The sequence below is a fragment of the Leiobunum rupestre genome, chromosome 6, assembly GCF_980474605.1.
Source record: "Leiobunum rupestre chromosome 6, qqLeiRupe1.1.hap1, whole genome shotgun sequence".
Classification (NCBI taxonomy): domain Eukaryota; kingdom Metazoa; phylum Arthropoda; class Arachnida; order Opiliones; family Sclerosomatidae; genus Leiobunum; species Leiobunum rupestre.
The window spans coordinates 38220955-38238331 of record NC_143389.1 but is presented as its reverse complement, the minus strand read 5'-3'; the positions used below and the strand labels follow the sequence as shown (position 1 = coordinate 38238331).

General features: G+C 37.9%; 1 protein-coding gene across 4 annotated transcripts in view; it reads right to left on the bottom strand.

Moving 5' to 3' along the window:
• Window positions 1–616: 616 nt before the first annotated feature.
• The window catches only part of KCNQ (KCNQ potassium channel), a 317124-nt gene continuing 300363 nt past the window's right edge, over window positions 617–17377 (bottom strand). For 3 of the 4 annotated variants that reach the window (XM_090176883.1, XM_090176880.1, XM_090176881.1), the window contains 12 exons: window positions 14633–14723; window positions 14429–14555; window positions 14196–14371; window positions 13995–14123; window positions 13814–13924; window positions 13564–13748; window positions 12660–12731; window positions 12142–12344; window positions 6758–6831; window positions 4249–4376; window positions 3794–3890; window positions 617–3410 (listed from right to left, as the gene is read on the bottom strand). In XM_090176883.1, the coding sequence (XP_090033009.1) occupies window positions 2565–3410; window positions 3794–3890; window positions 4249–4376; window positions 6758–6831; window positions 12142–12344; window positions 12660–12731; window positions 13564–13748; window positions 13814–13924; window positions 13995–14123; window positions 14196–14371; window positions 14429–14555; window positions 14633–14723 (2239 nt within the window). In that variant the 3' untranslated portion in view covers window positions 617–2564. The remainder of the gene's footprint in view (window positions 3411–3793; window positions 3891–4248; window positions 4377–6757; window positions 6832–12141; window positions 12345–12659; window positions 12732–13563; window positions 13749–13813; window positions 13925–13994; window positions 14124–14195; window positions 14372–14428; window positions 14556–14632; window positions 14724–17377) is intronic. The other variant, XM_090176882.1, reaches the window with a different exon arrangement.

Genomic DNA, 17377 nt, shown 5'->3' with positions numbered 1-17377 from the left:
CAGGTCGAACAGTGTATGTGCTAAAAATTTCGTAAATTATTTAATTTATAAATCAATATTTTAATATTTTTTGTCAATTAAATAATCAAATCGGCTGTTATATATAAAAAATTACTAATTTTTATAATTTACACCTCGACAACTGTGTGGCGCTGCAATCGATCCAGTCTAACGAAAACCCCACGAGTGCACTCGCCTTGTTTCTTTTCTCTATGACTCTATAACGGGCCTAGCAACATAGGCTTTCTTAATTAATATATTTTCTGGAATAAATTAAATATCGCATTTCAGATTAAGTTAAGTAAATGCACCACAAGTAACTATTGAATTATGAAATAGTTAAATAATAACTAAATGAAGTGGTTTACATTTAAAGTTCTGTAAAGCGTGGCCGTTTTTAAATACAAATTGGCAGCCCCAGAAAACCAAATTTGGGTCATCTAAAGAAGAGACAACATCAAAGTATTAGTGACCCTTCTTTAGATGAAAGTTTAAATACGGTCATGCTCTGACATAAATTTAAATTTCCAATAAAGAATTCCAAAATAAGATGCGAAGGTTTTCAGGTAGCATAGGCGTTAATTATTTTGGAGGGGCTGAAATTTAAACCAAAAAAGAAGGGGTACCTACCCCCAAAAATATAACGTCCTAAAAATTGAGCTTAAACTTAACAGTTCAATAGTTCTAAATATATTTAGGCCCTACCGACAAAACGATGTAATTTTTAATTTTTAGTTCGAATTAAACCTTTTTGATATATTTTTAAATTTTATTTTCATGAATAAATTATTTGGGCTTATTATTATTTTATATATCGGTGAATGTGTCGTGTTTTATGTGTGACGAGACGAAAAAGTCACTCTTCTTCAAAAAATTATGCTCGAAAAAGTGCGTTTTTTTTGTATTTTAGGAAAATTTTTACCAATATTATATTTTTTCGCTACAATCTGGCTTAATCGAATGGAAGATCACTCAGTGTTTGAAAATACTTTTTCTTTGGTTTCCTCGCGTTTTTTTGGAGGTTTATTTTAAATATGTACATTGTAATAAGAAATGAAAGCTAAAGGCTTAGGTCTATACCCCCCTATTTTTAAATAGCGAAAAATCCCTAGTCTAAGGTCAAAACGATTTTCATGATTCTGTTTTTAAATATTTTGCTTCGAAGCTAGCGCGGCTATGATCTTCGTATTTTGATACCAAACTCGGTGCATTAAAAGCAATCGATTTTTCAAAGTAATATCGTTTATCCGATTTATATATTAACTAAAAAGGAAAATAATATAAACTTTAACGTTTCAGGTACAAATAAATAGTATAAATTATATCCACTAAGCTAGTGAAACTCATTTTAAAACGGGACGATTTTTAATATTATTTATAGTATTCCTAAATAACTGTAATTATAATACTATTTTCGATGATCGTAGCCTTATTAACAGCGTTTGTTTTGTCAAATTTTATGGAAATTTTCCTAATAACTTTTTATTAAATTATGAGAAGATAAATTACATTTCGATGAAATGGGTATTATTTTTTTAGAAAGGGTTGTTGTTTTAACGTGCGAGAGATAATTTTCTTAACCTTTAGACAGTGCTCAAAAACAGCACCAGTTTCTTTGTTAAAGTTAATTATATATTTTATATTTTGATATTTCTGTACAAGTTAGTAATTTTTCCCCCTCGGAGCTCCGAGGGAAAAAACCTTATATTCGTCGATTTTAGAGTAAATATTTGTCCATTTTATAAATTATTTCTTAGGTTTTCTTTGAATAACTATAGGGCCTATGGCATTATTTATTATTTACACCGTTATCCGTAAAATATTTCGGGGTATGTTGTTAATTATACACGCGAGATGGCGTCACTATCTCTACAAAATCACTTCAGTAATTGAACGAAGTATCGTCCTTCATATATATATTCAGAATCATAGGGACCTTATATAATTTTACTTATTATAATATGATACACCGAAGGTATAAGCTCCCGAACGTGTTTCGGGAAACGATTCAGTTTTTTATATAAGGCATACTTGACGTCAAATCGTTCATTTGATTCTAAACAAAACAATTATTTTTTACATATGAAAGACTCGTGGATAAATAATAATTGGCGTACCGGGAATTGTGAGGTTTTTACGTCCATATATTTGGACGGATTTCGGATAAATACGAAACTGAAAACGAGCGACTGAAATGTGAAACTAAGCGAAAATAAACTAGGCAATGCTTTATCATTTGAACGATTCGAAGTCAATGGATAGTGTGTCACCATGTTTTGAATATGTTTCGTCTTTTTGGCCATGCCACAACGCGTTGCGCGCTCTGCGTCTATTCTTCCTTCTTATATCCTGACGTAGACTAGATCATTATTATTCAAATCGGGGTGAACCGCTTTAATATACGAGAACGGCCAGCCCGGTCGTAATCGACGATATATACCTGGAATCCTTATAGTATAAGCTAGCGTACGATTAAGTATCGGATCAGTCGTGGTGGTATATCGTTGGCGACACGACCAGTACACCGAAGGGATCGGTCCCGTGGAATTTCTCTTCGTGTATTATTACGCTTGGAGGTCTTGGGGCCTGAGTAGAGAGGAGTTCTCCGAGGTGACGACGGTCACCGAACTGAGAGTGCAGTCAGAGTCGGCGTCCTCCCGAAGCAAGGCCGAGATTTCGGCGTCTTCCGGCGCGGTTCCTTCGGTGGAATCCGCGTCGCCTTCCTCGCTGGCCACGCCCAACGACTCAACCTCGGTGGCCAGAGTGCTGGTTTCCGACGACGCCGCGTCCAGAGAATCGACGGAGGACAAGGTGCCGGTGCTCTTGGGCCCGAAATGACTGCCCTCCGTCTCGATTTTGATGCTGGGCGCTCCGGCGCGGAGGGAGGCGACGCTGGGGTGGTGGATGGGCCCGTAGTGCTCCGTCGTCGCTTGCGGGATGGACGTGTCCAAGGAATGTCTCAGCGTCACTCGCTTCTTGAGCCGCTGCCCCAAGTCCGAATTACCTCGTTGCACGCAAGGCCGGTCGAAGTTCTTAGACACCGGGGTATTCGGCTCGCTGGACTGTTTGTCAACTAAGATGGATTTGGGTTTTGGCAATGAAACGGTGGCGCCGCCGCCGGATGAATTAGGCTGAGTGCCGCCTCCAGCCGCGCTTCCGGTCAAGGAGACTAACCCCGTCGACGGAGGCTGCGGCGATGGCGTCTGTTGGACCGCGTGTCCGTTGCCGAGGCCGGTCGTAGACGTCGGCAATGGCGGCGTGGGGCTGGCGCTCGGCGCTAGAGACGGAGGAGAATGAGGGCCCGTTGGCGAAGAAGACGTCCACGCTAAAGAGGCGATCGCGTTCAGACGAACCCGATCTTCGATGTACATTTCCATCAACTGGTCCAATTTGTTCTCCAAGTCTTCCACCTGACGACGTTCAAAGTGGTGCGTTAATTACTAAATTCGTTTAGGGCTGGTTTTCACTAGGGGAAAAACGCCGCGACGGTGAGCATCGACGCCAAAATATTTTAAGCCTAACGGGATTTTTTTGAGTCAACGCCAAAAAAAATTATTAACCGTAAGCCTTGGTCTCCACTAGCCCGCCTAAAAGCGCGTCATTCAACTTTGGGACGTACAAACGTTTTTAAGTGCGTAAAGAGAAATCCATTATGGTAGTGGAAACCAAGCATTAAGGAGATTTTTTGCTTCGAAGCTCTCCGTGGTGGCGTTTTTTCCTTAGGTAATGAAAACCAGCTTTAAAGCTTTGAAAGCTAAAGTTGAAGTTTGCGGTTAATGACGTCGGTACATACCGTTCTTTCTACTTTGACTATCCTGGAAGCGAGCGAGATTTTGGAGTCGTAAACGTCTTTGGCTTTCGAACCCGCTTTACCTAATATTTGATCTAGCCTGCAATTAGAGAAACCAATCGATAACTATCCAATTTAAACATCCTTAATTACCGCTATGTATATATCGAGATGGAATGTTAATGAGCTCTTGGTGCTCTATAGAGGGGGATAGAGTCGACTGTATTGAGGCCGTGTCGAATGGCTTAGTTCATACCGTTTCCAAAACCCGCGCATTGACGAGAAATACGTTTAAGACTCGCGCAGTATTTAAACGCCGTTACCTACATTTCTCCGCGAAAGCGAGAGAAATAAGTCCAAGGGCACTGGCTATTCAGACACGTTTTCTCTACTTTGATCGACTATCCCTGATTAGACGAAGCCCTACTCGAGAAAGAGAAAGGTATCTATATGCGTACCTAGCTTGTACGTTCTTTGTCCTTCCTAAAAGGTCTACATGGCCAGCGGAATACTGTTCTATCACATCTTTGACGTCGTAAGGTTTCAAGGCCTCCTTGAATTTACGCCTCGCCACAAAATATTTTATCTGTCAATAAACGATTAACGTCCAATATACTTTAACTAACATCCAAAGTATATAACACATTTCTTAAGAGGAAAGTAACCTCCTACTGATTTTTTAAAATACTTTTCAGAAGAAACAGTATCCTTACGCGCGGTACACTTTGAGCAGTGATGAATTGTACACATCCGAGAGTAATTAGCTCCCATTGAAAAGTACCTCGAACCTGCAGTAGCAGTGCCACAAATTTATTGTATAATCTTATTTATCTTTCACCAAATTTTTGAGTTACGCAAGTTAACCTTAAATGTTGATTTTCTAACGGTTCTTTCATTTAATTTTGCTCTTTTATAAATGTGTTTTGTGAATCAAGAATGCAATTATTTATGCTAAGGGAGAATTACTATGTTGAGACGAGTTTTAATGTTTCACGCAATTCCTCTAACAAGTTCTTTCCCTCTAAAAAATTCAAATCAGCACGATATCTCATTTATTCTCTAAAATACACCCCACTCGTGTACATTTCCCGAGGGGCAGGTCACTTCCATTTTGGGTGCGTCTTAATCATAGTAAAATGATTAAATCAGGGTAATCGTGATTAAATCAGGGTAATCAAGATTAAAAAATCTAATCAAGATTAGAAAATTTAATCAAGATTAGAAAATCTAATCAAGATTAGAAAATCTAATCAAGATTAGAAAATCTAATCAAGATTAGAAAATCTAATCAAGATTAGAAAATCTAATCAAGATTAGAAAATCTAATCAAGATTAGAAAATCTAATCAAGATTAGAAAATCTAATCACGATTTAAACGAGATTTAATCATTCTAATCATGATCTAATCTTTTTAATCAGGATTTTATCATTTAAACGAGATTTAATCATTCTAATCATGATCTAATCTTTTTAATTAGATTTAATAATTTTAATTAGATTTAATCATTTTAATCACGGTTTAATCAATATAATCGGGAATTTATCATTAAAATCAAAATTAAAGTACGATTTATTTTAATCATACTAATAACGATATAATTTTTTTAATCAGGATTTAATCATTTTAATCAGGATTTAATCATTTTAAACATTTAATCATTTTAAACATTTAATCATTTTAATCAGATTTGATCATTTTAATCACGGTTTAATCAATATAATCGGGAATTTATCATTAAAATCAAAATTAAAGTACGATTTATTTTAATCATACTAATAACGATATAATTTTTTTAATCAGGATTTAATCATTTTAATCAGGATTTAATCATTTTAAACATTTAATCATTTTAATCAGATTTGATCATTTTAATCAGATTTAATCATTTTAATAATATTTAATCATTTAATCATGATTAAATCAGATTTAAACATTCTACTCATGATTAAACGTGATTTAATCAACTTAATCGTGATTAAATTGAATTTAATCAAAATAATCACGATTAAATCGGATTTAATCTTTTGAGGGGTGCGTCGTTAATCAAGGAAGTGACCTGCCCCTCGACATTGCCCCACAGTACAGAGCCTCAACCACCTCATCATATAACAGAGGGGCCTCAATGGGATTACTTGGGCCTTTTAATTTGATGCCTTCAAATGTTTCATAGTACAGGGCCTACAGCGGAAAATTTGACCATAATTTCCCACGGGTCGGTTCAACATTTTATTTATAATTAGGATAAATTACTTTCTTTGTGTACCTAACTATATTTAAAAAAAATGAGGCCCGATTTCATCTAATCGGCGAGTCTTTTGAAAATTCCTCGGTTAGGATACTGTCTTAAATGGATACTTCCATCGTAAGTAGGCATATTAATTTCCACTAACAAGGAGACTACCCGAGGTGTTACACGCCGATTTTGTTCAAACTCGGGGCCTTCATGTAACTTGAAAAACCCTAAAGGGATAATAATAATAATAATAATAATCAGCTAGGCTAATGGGCAACGGGTTTGCCATGGCAACGAAAAATGTTTTTGACAACATTAAATTGAAATTTTCCCATTGAAAATAACATGGGATTTGGACCAATTTCCCTGTGAACAAAATTAAAAAAATTGATCCAAATGTGATCAATTTTGATTTTTTCGTCAATTTTTATCAATATTTTAATAATTTTGGTATTTTAATTTTTTTTGCAATTTTGTAAAATTTTTCACAGGGGGGGGGGGGGGGACCCTTGGAATCGGTCAAAATCCCATGTTATTTTCAATGGGAAAATTTCCATTTTATGTTTTCAAAAACATTTTTCGTTGCCATGGCAAAACCGTTGCCCATTGAATAAAATCCCTTTAGGATTTTTAAAGTTACATGAAGGTCTACCAATCCCCCGAGTTTGAACAAAATCGGTGTGTAACACCTCGGCTAGTCTCCTTGTAAAAGTCAAAGTAATTGAAAACTCACTTTTCTCAAGGAACGGATGGCATTTTTATGCTGTTTCGTGAGTACGGTGTAGCGAGGTTCTTCGGGTTCCTCGTCTGGAAAATCCAAAAATAACAAAAGCAATATTTTAATTTAACTATCGTTGCCATTGTTAACGTTTGATCCTTGGACGTTACAAGAACTATAAGATTGCTATACATCGTAGAGATGGGGGAAAAAACGCAAAAGCTTTCAAAAAAGTGAGTCCAAAATTCATACTACAAAGATTCCGAGCATCGACATCCGTTCAGGCACAAGTGAAAAGTAGTTAAGTATAGTTCATATGCGCTTAATTCATGCTGAACTATTTAGAACCAATGTGGCATAAGCCGCTTTACAAGTGTGTGTTTAATGAGAAAGACAAATTAATACCATATATGATCGTTTATCTTTTTGATTAAAAAGTAAGACGATTCAAAAACGTTTCCAGAAAGCGTGATTAAAATCAAGTTTAATATTTTCGCAATTCAGCCGCATAACTTCGAAAAATTTACTCCTAAATATAGAAATTAAAAAATTAGAGATTCGAAATTTTAATTTACGAGTTTTCGCAAGAAAATCGAAATTACAAAATGCGCCTAAATGTGGACTGATCAAAAAGGCTACGTGTTTAGCGCGATGGTATCCTAAGGCGCTACTAGTTCAAAAATGTATATTTTAAATTAAAACTTAATTTTAATATTTAAATTTAATCGGATTGACTACCATAAAAACTGCAAAAATGTTTACGGAAATTGCGGTTCGGGGTTTAGAAAAAGCGGAGTTAAGAACCTAGTTAAGTTATAAGTCATTGATTGTGAAATTAAAATGCTCCATGACTGTAAGAGTCAAGTCAAATTAAATTTATGAACTACGAGACATAGCGAAAGTGTGAAAATAAATTCCAAGCCCGGACATAAGGCATAAAAAGAACAGTAGTGTGTAGTTTCAAGTGCACGTGGTCAAAACATGACTTATTTCGGTATTCCGTGTGTGTATTTTTACTGCTTACTTTTGTCCAGCGTATGCTTGTGTTTTTGAATACATATCTTACCGCAAGCCGGCGCCGGGGGACTGTCTCGTCGAACTTTGTGAAAGAAATTGCTGCAGAAACTTCCCCGTCTAGAGCCCGGTTGAGCTGCGGACACTACTTTGTTTTAGTTTCGGTGGAGGTTGTAGTTTATGATTTGGTTTTGTTATAATACGAATTGTACAGAGTGGCCGAAGTTTATTATGGACGTAATTCGGTCGATTTTTTTTATAGTTATCGAAAATCAAAATGTTTTCGGAAATGCGTTTTTGAAGAGGAAGATAACGTTTTCATTCAACGAAAAAACGACGTACATATAAAAACAGAAAAGAAACAAAAAGTCAAAAACAGAAAAAGGGGAATCACACAAAATTATCCTTTCAACGATTCACTATTTCTTTTTTTTAGATAAACGTTATTCGAGTGCAAATAAACGATACACCGCAATCACGGAATGTGGTTCATTTTAACGTTTCTCTAAAATTTCTCAAGAATACGTACTCGAAGATTATACGCCAATATTTTTTTTGACATTCACGCCAATATTTTTTTGGACATTTGCCAATATTTTTTTACGTACGCAATTTTTTTTGACATTCGTAAAATATTTTTTTGACATTCGTAAAATATTTTTTTGGACATTCGCCAATATTTTTTTGACATTCGCCAATATTTTTTTTAAAAATTTCAAATATTTTTTCAAAAATTTCAAATATTTTTTTAAAAATTTCAAATATTTTTTTAAAAATTTCAAATATTTTTTTAAAAATTTCAAATATTTTTTTTAAAAATTTCAAATATTTTTTTAAAAATTTCAAATATTTTTTTAAAAATTTCAAATATTTTTTTAAAAATTTCAAATATTTTTTTAAAAATTTCAAATATTTGTAATTCTTAAGACATTTTTTGAGGTTAATCTTTGGAGTACGCAACTATACAACGTTGTTTTTTTACGAAACGCAAAATTGATTATTTTTGACACCAATTTACGGCAACCCGGGATTGGAAAACGGGGTCTAAATGAATGAGTAAATTATGGCACGCACCGTTAATAAATGACGTTCTAATTAACGTATAAGTATAAGGGGGGGGGGGGGGGCACGTGGATCAATTTTGCATTAGGTATAAGTTTAAAATCGAAAGAAATTCGGTTAGTGAGGGATTATCCAAATACGTCATGCAAATTGAGTGAGGAAGAGGAACGAGGTAGAGCATCCAAGTAAGGGTATATTGAATTCGATGGCAATGCGTGGTGGCTGGAGTAATTTAATTATCGGGCTGTGGATCCGAGGGTTTCGTCTCGGAACATCAAATACCAAATTTTGTTAAAGTTTATCAATACTAATCTACTTATGAATGGATCCGTAACTTTCGATAATTAGATTTCCAAATTTAACGTTCCGAATCTTTAATCGCGGCCTAAGAGAGGTACAATGAGTATTCGAATTAATTGAACCGTAATTTGAATTTGTCTTATAACCTTTGAACCGTGGGTTAATTTGCCACGGATTAAATTTTAAAATTCTAAAACCTTCGCACTGTGTTTCTGATATTAACTATTACTGTTTAAATACACTATTGAACAATAACAGAAACGATACACTGTCAACGTGCTTAAAAAAGGGACCAAATATTGTATTTATCGTGAAATATAATAGTAATCCTACACCATTAAGAAAGTCTATAAAAATAGTGTGTATACATTTGGTATACACGATGAATGTAATAACCTTAACAGAGAATATAGGAGCGGCAACCTGTTAGTCTCTTGACTTCCGGAAAAAAAACCACGCCCCTCTGTTTTCCCTCGTATAATGTTTTCCACCATCTATTGGTAAGGTGGGGAAGACATTCTGTCTGGGGTGAGAATATCTTGAAAACAGATTATAGTTGCGGCCATATATTCCCAGTTAACCCAAATACATCCTTGATTAAAGCAAAGTGTCTTAGTTAAAGACGAAAAGTGTATTGTGTTCAGTAAGTGAGAGTCGTGACTGACCGCGAAACAGTAAATAGTGTATAATAAGAGAGTTAAGATATAATTTGGACATAAAGAAAGTGCGCTGTTGAATGAATAAATTGTAGGGAGTCATTTTCCTAACCTTGCAGTAATTCGGGGGCGTGTTTAGAGACAGGAGAGAGGGCAATGAACGGCGGATTAATGAGCTCCTTCTGAAGCATGTAGCACAGGCCAAACGGCGTCGGATCGTCTACATCGTCAAAGAAAGCTTCCAGGACGCAACATCAGGTTATATTATATGCGCCGATTTAGAGTTTGGTTTCGTTTTTTATCGTTTTTACGTTATTAGTTTTTGATAGGTTAATTATTCCGGAAATTGATTGGCCACGTAAGGTAGATATACGGGTTGACAGACGGACAAAGAGAGAGATTCGATTGGCAGGGTATATTTATTACAACCACGAAGGAATAGAATGAAAAAACCATGCACATTTACGTCATGAACAACGCATTCGAAGAAATAGAGACGACGAAAGAGAGAGAGTGAGAGAGAGGATATCCCAATATAAAGAAGCGGAGAGAAAAACAAAAAAGAAAAAAGAGTTCACGAGAAAAGGTCGACGAAAATAGGTGAGATTCTACTAAATTCTAGGGTTAGGCCTACTACTGCTATCTACTGCATCCGCTAAGAGACTCGCAAGCGTTTCCGGCTAAAAGTCGTATATCTGGGGTACGTCAAGGAGCTAATAACAGATTCTCCACCTGCGCGTCCTCGGAAATTCGTAGAAGAGTGAGTGACCATGCGATATTTGCAATTCACTCTCCCTCTGATCCATCCTACTAAAGCGACTTTGCGTTCTTCTCACAAATATGACCAACTTTCTGGTCGTCTAATCATGTCACGAATTAAACGGGTCCACAAATTCCCTTTTTATCGAACAGCCTAGTTATTTTCGGGATTTGTATTTTAAGTTTCGTTGGCGGTATTCGCGAAGTTATTAGAGTGGTGTGTCGGAGTGGTTAGCACTTGCGACTCGCAGCAAGAGGAGTCGGATTCGATCCCAGCTTGTGGCACTGGGTGAAAACTTGGAACAACTCTTTCTGCGTTAAGATTGAAAGTTCTCTCCCCACGTACTAATTTGGTTTCCTCTTTCCATAAAAACGTGTTGAGGTTAACGGTAATAGCTAGTGTAGGGCGCTGTTGGCTCGCGTGGTATGAAGGGCTTGCCACCACCCTCCTACGCAATGTAACCCGCCCACCTGATTGAAGGGCATTAAAAGTCGTTAGATGACTTGGGCTTAGCGTGGTGCCTTGGGTATTAGAACAGTTTTTATCGCTAAAAGATGTCACGTGAAAACGAATTCTTCTCAAAATGGCGGCTAACGGAAGTCGCTATAATGGCCTTTGATACTAAGTAAATTTTCAAATGTTTAACGATGAAATTAATGTATATAGGCCTATATTAAACCTTTGAAAATTAGGGTACCATTATAAATTTAACCGAATTTTGTTTGCTGTGACTGAAAGTTAAATACTTTGCCACCATCAACCAATTCGATTCGAACTCTGACCACTATTTTGAAAAAGTTAGAACTCTTGTCAAGAGAACTGGTGAGAAGAATTATGGCTTATCCGATTGAGAAGAACTGTCGAGAGTTTGAAGCGATAATTATAACATTCAAGTTTAAAATTTCAGTTTCTTGACGTAAACCAGATATAACCAAGTCACCAATTTAGATTAACAACTTTTAGCATTTACATTAAGGGCGTTCATTGTTAAGCTAAAATAGACTGCTACATTCTTCACAGTATATTAGTTTAATGGTTTACATTAGCTTTATTTGTATATTCACTCGCTCGCCTCTAACGATTTAGGGTTAGTTAAAATGTTTCCGAAAAGTGTACCATCTAGTCTAGGACAATAAAGCTCTAATTACTACTTTTTGATCACTAGCGTGTTAAACTAGAAGGAAATTGGTTTCTATAGACCATTCGGTTGAGAACTAATTGAGTTAACACTATGAGTAGATATATTCTTTCGATTTTGCAAACAATAGGCCAAATTTTTATACATAAAGAGGAACCATTCGCATTTCGGGGTCAAATAATAGCGCACGATGCTTCGCCCAAAAATATTTCACAAAACTTGTACGAAAGAGCCGCGAAAACCAGCAGTATTAGTTAATTAAATATCAAAATACACCGAACATTGGCAAAAAACCGTGCAAACAATACGTTAAAAATATTTAATATTTTTATACAGTGTCATTAAATTGACGTATTATTGTCGATTTGTAGTAATTAAAATGGGGTAATCTAAATTAATAAATCGATCTTTGCTATCCGCGGTGTTTGCGCTTCTTACAAAACGTAGAAGTAATAGAAAATCGTCTTACCGTCCGAATTCCTCTTGGAGGCGTCGGAGACGTCTTTAGAGACGCTGTCCTCGCTGAAACTCATCGGGATCTTGGAAGAATTGTCCACGGTGGTCGAGTCCCCGAATCGACCACGGGGCATTGGCGAATGAACACCTGGACCGCTCGGCTTGTGTCGCCGAATTGTGGAGAAACGACTGACGAACGACGTATTGTGCTTGAATCTAAACGACGCCCCACGCCAACAAAACCAAACATAAAACTAAGATTAGTCGATACCAGCACCGTTCTTCCTTCTTATAACGCCAACTTCACACGAAGCGCGCGTTTTCGTTTTGGCTGGGAGAAAAACAGGACGCGTTTGTTTTGTAAATGGACTTTTCTACAGTGGCAAAAACATTCCGAAGACCGTCGGGGAGCTACGTCTAAAAAGGGCGCTAATGTTACAAAACAAAATAATATTTCTTCTAAATGGACGAGAAAGTGTCTACTATAATAGATATAGAGAGTCCTAACGAAGGGATTCGGATAATACTCACAGGCTTCCCCCGGAAGGCGGGAGATCCAGTCTATCTTTACGCTTTATACTGGTGAAGGAGCCAGACGTGTAGCTGCGTGAAATAGAGAGATAGTGTGCAAAAAGGAAAGAGAAACGGAGATTTCGGGAAGAAAGAGAAAACAGAAGAGATGATAGAAAAGAGACAGACAAACATACACGCACGGAGTAAAATAAGAGCGAACGGAAACCAAGTTTTGTCATTGCAAAGTGCTCGAATGAGAACACGTATAACCCACACACACAGACACACGCTGAATGGCGAGGGACAATATTGACCGTGAACGAGGCTATTATCGTACGTACACGGATCCCGCTGGCGCGAAGACGTGGGATGGAAAGATATACATTATATGCGTGTTAGAACGGAACATGCCACGGTTCAAACCAGAGCAAATGCAAACGTAATAGAGACCGGATCTAGACTACATTTGGTCGGTTGGGTGACGGGGTGAAGAGAGGGAGAATCGATACCCCGTCGAAATAGGACCCGGGAGCTAAATACAATAGGGCGAACTTAATACCGCTTCTTAAGTACTCGCCTGGAATCCAGGATTGGGTTCCTAACGTAATAAACCGGTAATGCATGGCCGGGATAATGTTATTACGGGTTGAAAGAACTAAAATGTCTTTAACATTAACAAAATAGCGTGACTTAAGTGAGGCTGTGCTTATGTTTGGAAAAACAATTTTTGGAGTGAAATTATAAAAATGTGCTATGAAATAACGAGAGGCGATGTGGGATTCGATACAGGGCGGCTCGAGATGAACACGGGTTTCGCGTTAGATGTCCGAGAGAATGGATTTCATATTAATTGTTGACAGGGACGGCCGTCAGGGTGAACTGTTGTTCGGGGGGGGGGGGACATTGGCAAAGAGGTACTCACGCGGGCGGGCTGGGCAGGGGCACTTGGTGAATTTTCCAGGTGGCGACAGACATGGAATTCTCGTCTGCGGCGTAACAACGCCAGAGGCACTGGATCAAGGTGGCAGCGGGGACGCGACGGCGGATCATGTGTTTCTGCCGCTGCTGTTGCTGGACTTTCAAGGCGAATCCAGATCCCAAAATTCCCTGCAAAGTTGAACGACAATGTCTCGTTGGCGGTCACGACGATCGGATCAACGACAATTACTTACCGCGGGAAGAGCGAAGAAGGAAATGCCCAAAAGGGCGCAAAAGGCAGCGATTAATTTTCCTGGCCAGGTTTGGGGAACCGTGTCACCGTAACCAACCGTACATAATGTTATCTGAACACCAAAAAGAATTAGTCAGTTCGAGTCGCGATGTAATTACCGCTAAAGGGAATAAAATTCTTACCACACCCCACCATAGCGCATCGGCAAAATTGCTAAACTTTTCGGGGTTGGTGTCTTTCTCGGCGAGGAAAACGAGAAACGACGAGAAGATTAAGCCCAGGAAGCCTATGTACAACGTTGTGATCAACTCCTGCGATAAATGCCCGGGAAATGTCGGTCAATGGTTGTAAATAACGTCTGATAGGTTCATTAAGGAACTAACCTGTCTGTGCGCGTAAACAACCGACCCCAACAATTTCCAGGTGCCGCCTCTCCTGTCCATCCGTACCATCCGAAGGATTTGGAAAAAGCGTAGACCCCGTAGAGCGGAGGCGGCGAACACTTGACCACTGCTACCCACCGCCAGCACCACGATCGACGCCACTATCACTATCACGTCTGCAACATTGAAAAGAATAATTAGACGCGTTTTCCGAAACTGATGAAGACACGGACCTATTATGCAGAAGGGACTTCTAAGAAACTTAAGGCGTCCTAGCCAGCCTTGGTAGCGTGACCTACACCCGGCCGACCAGAGACGAAGGAAGAACTCGAAAGTGAACCAAACAACCATCACGATCTCCTGTAGACCAAAAACAAAACACACAATCAGCCATAAAATTTTAAGTTTAAATGAGATTAAGCGTAAAAAATAATTACCATTCTTAATAAAATTTCGCTGGAGATCTTCTCAAATTCTTTGATGGTGGAAAAAACACTTAACACCAGACACATAAAGACCATAAAAAACCTGCGAAAAAGAAAATGAAACAAAGATAATTAGAAACCTACGTTAGCTAGCTCGAATCGTCAGACAGCGTAGTTACGACAGGACAATTACAAAATTATAAGCCAATTTCATATCGAAGAGTCGATTTCCGATATATAGATCGAATTCAACTGTTGATGCGCCAGCGAGTCTACCAAAAGGTTTCTCAGCAATACGACCTGGCTATTCGAAACTTATGAATAATATTTATATTTTCAAAATAAATTTATCTAAGTAAATCGAAAACTTTATGATTACTCTGAAATAAACACATCAAGGCGAAGGGTTACGTAAACGCGAAGACCAAGGGTTACGTAAACGCGAAGACCAAGGGTTACGTAAACGCGAAGGCCAAGGGTTACGTAAACGCGAAGACCAAGGGTTACGTAAACGCGAAGGCCAAGGGTTACGTACACTCTGTCTGAAAAGTTTGTTCGTCCTATAATTTAAAAATTTAAATGGGGATAATTTATTTTCTAGAAATGCTAGTAACAAAGTTCCTAGCTTGTTGAAAAGAACAGAAAAAGCCCTACAAAACACATATTTTGACATAAGGAAACGTATAGGTTTTGACCTATTTTCGTCTAAACTTTCCAAAATGTGGAATAGTAACTTTTTTTGCCGCTTAGAAATTTGATTTTTAATTGCGATTTTCATATTCCTCTGGGTCGATTTATATAGGAAAAGTGTTTGAATTTTTAAATTTCAACGAATAGTTCGCGAGCTACGGCCTTTTAAATATTAGGAGAGAATACGCATTTAACTAATTGGCGCAGCACGCAATACTAACATATCATCGACTTCTTGATATGTTAGTATTGTAAGCGGCAAAAAAAGTTACTATTCCACATTTTGGAAAGTTTAGACGGAAATAGGTCAAAACCTATACGTTTCCTTATGTCAAAATATGTGTTTTGTAGGGCTTTTTCTGTTCTTTTCAACAAGCTAGGAACTTTGTTACTAGCATTTCTAGAAAATAAATTATTCCCATTTAAATTTTTAAATTATAGGACGAACAAACTTTTCAGACAGAGTGTACACGCGAAGGCCAAGGGTTACATACACGCGAAGGCCAAGGGTTACGTAAACGCGAAGCCCAAGGGTTAGGCACACGCGATGGCCAAGGGTTAGGTACACGCGATAGTCAAGGGTTAGGTACAAGCGATGGCCAAGGGCTAGGTACACGCGATGACCAAGGGCTAGGTACACGCGATGGTCAAGGGTTACGTACACGCGATGGTCAAGGGTTACGTACACGCGATGGCCAAGGGTTAGGTACACGCGATGGCCAAGGGTTACGTGGATGCCGTTGTGAATAATAAATGTATATATTTAAGAATTTATTAAAAGGCTGATACTTCATGGAGTTTGAAATATTTTATTTACAAAATTAGAAGCTTTTGGTCCGTGGTCCTTCCTCAGCTAGTCACAATTACATACTAATCTAATTAATTCTTAAATATTTCCAAATAACCATGGAACAATTTTTTTTAAATTTATGATAAATGTATATGTATAAGTAGCTTTTGAGCTTCCATTATTGGTTATTTTTTTCCTTCTTTAACTATATAGAAGATACGATGTGGTGTGGGGGAAGACTTTCTATAGCGGACCATATATCTACATTTACGAGGCAAGTTAAAGGTACACCAGGTAGGGGAAATCTCAGGGGGGCAATACCTAAGTCTGGCAACTACGCGAAGCCCGTGATAAAGTATACAAGGAAGGTAAAAAATTATATATTTGAGAGGAAAGTATGGTCGATAAATCGATGGTAAAATGAACGTGGAAGAAAGTTTAGACTTGGCGTTACGCGAACGCTACGGACCACGTCAATCGCGTTTTTTCGCCTAAAGACACGAAATTTAAAGGCCGTCTTCGGAATCAGTTGATGGGATAATCCAGAAAACGTGTTCCGCCCCAGGGTCTGTACCTCGTACAGAAAGCCAAAAAATATATTTTCCAAAAAATAACTCTCAAATCAATACCGTACGCAAAACTAAATCTACCAATATTTTTGCCGAGTTTTTAAATCAAAATCGCCCTCTAGGTAAACCCAATTCCATCTGGATATGTACCTGAAAGAAAAATCATTTTTTGCCGGCTTTTGTAGAAGGTTCATAACGCCGGTATTTCAGTGAAGTTACGAAATCTGGGCCATATATAAACTAGAATTTTGACTAGAAAACGACGCTGTATTAGCTAACCTTGAACCGCGGTAAATCAACTGTCGGAATCATCACACTTCCAATTTTAATTAAAGCTACCGAAGTTTCGCCCCTTCAATTCGTAATGTGTCGAGAAATTTGTTTTTACAAAACTGAGAATAAGTCCAAACGAAATGGCGCGAGGACAGGTCGGCTGTCCGGTGGAAGAAATCACGTTTAGACGAAATTAAAAGCTTACTGGTATAAGGGTCGTCCAGCCTTCGATAGCAGTAGCGATTAAGGTTTATTTGTAAAATAGCATTTAGGTCTTCTTCGCGTGGTCCAGCCGAGGTATTAGACAGACGCGATGATTAAGGGTGAGATCAGCGATCCAATAACTTACTCGTAAGTTAAGCCCCCTCCTTCAAACTGAGGTGTTAAAATCCGCGACACGTCTTTTGGAAAAATGTCTCCAATCCTCTCAGACAG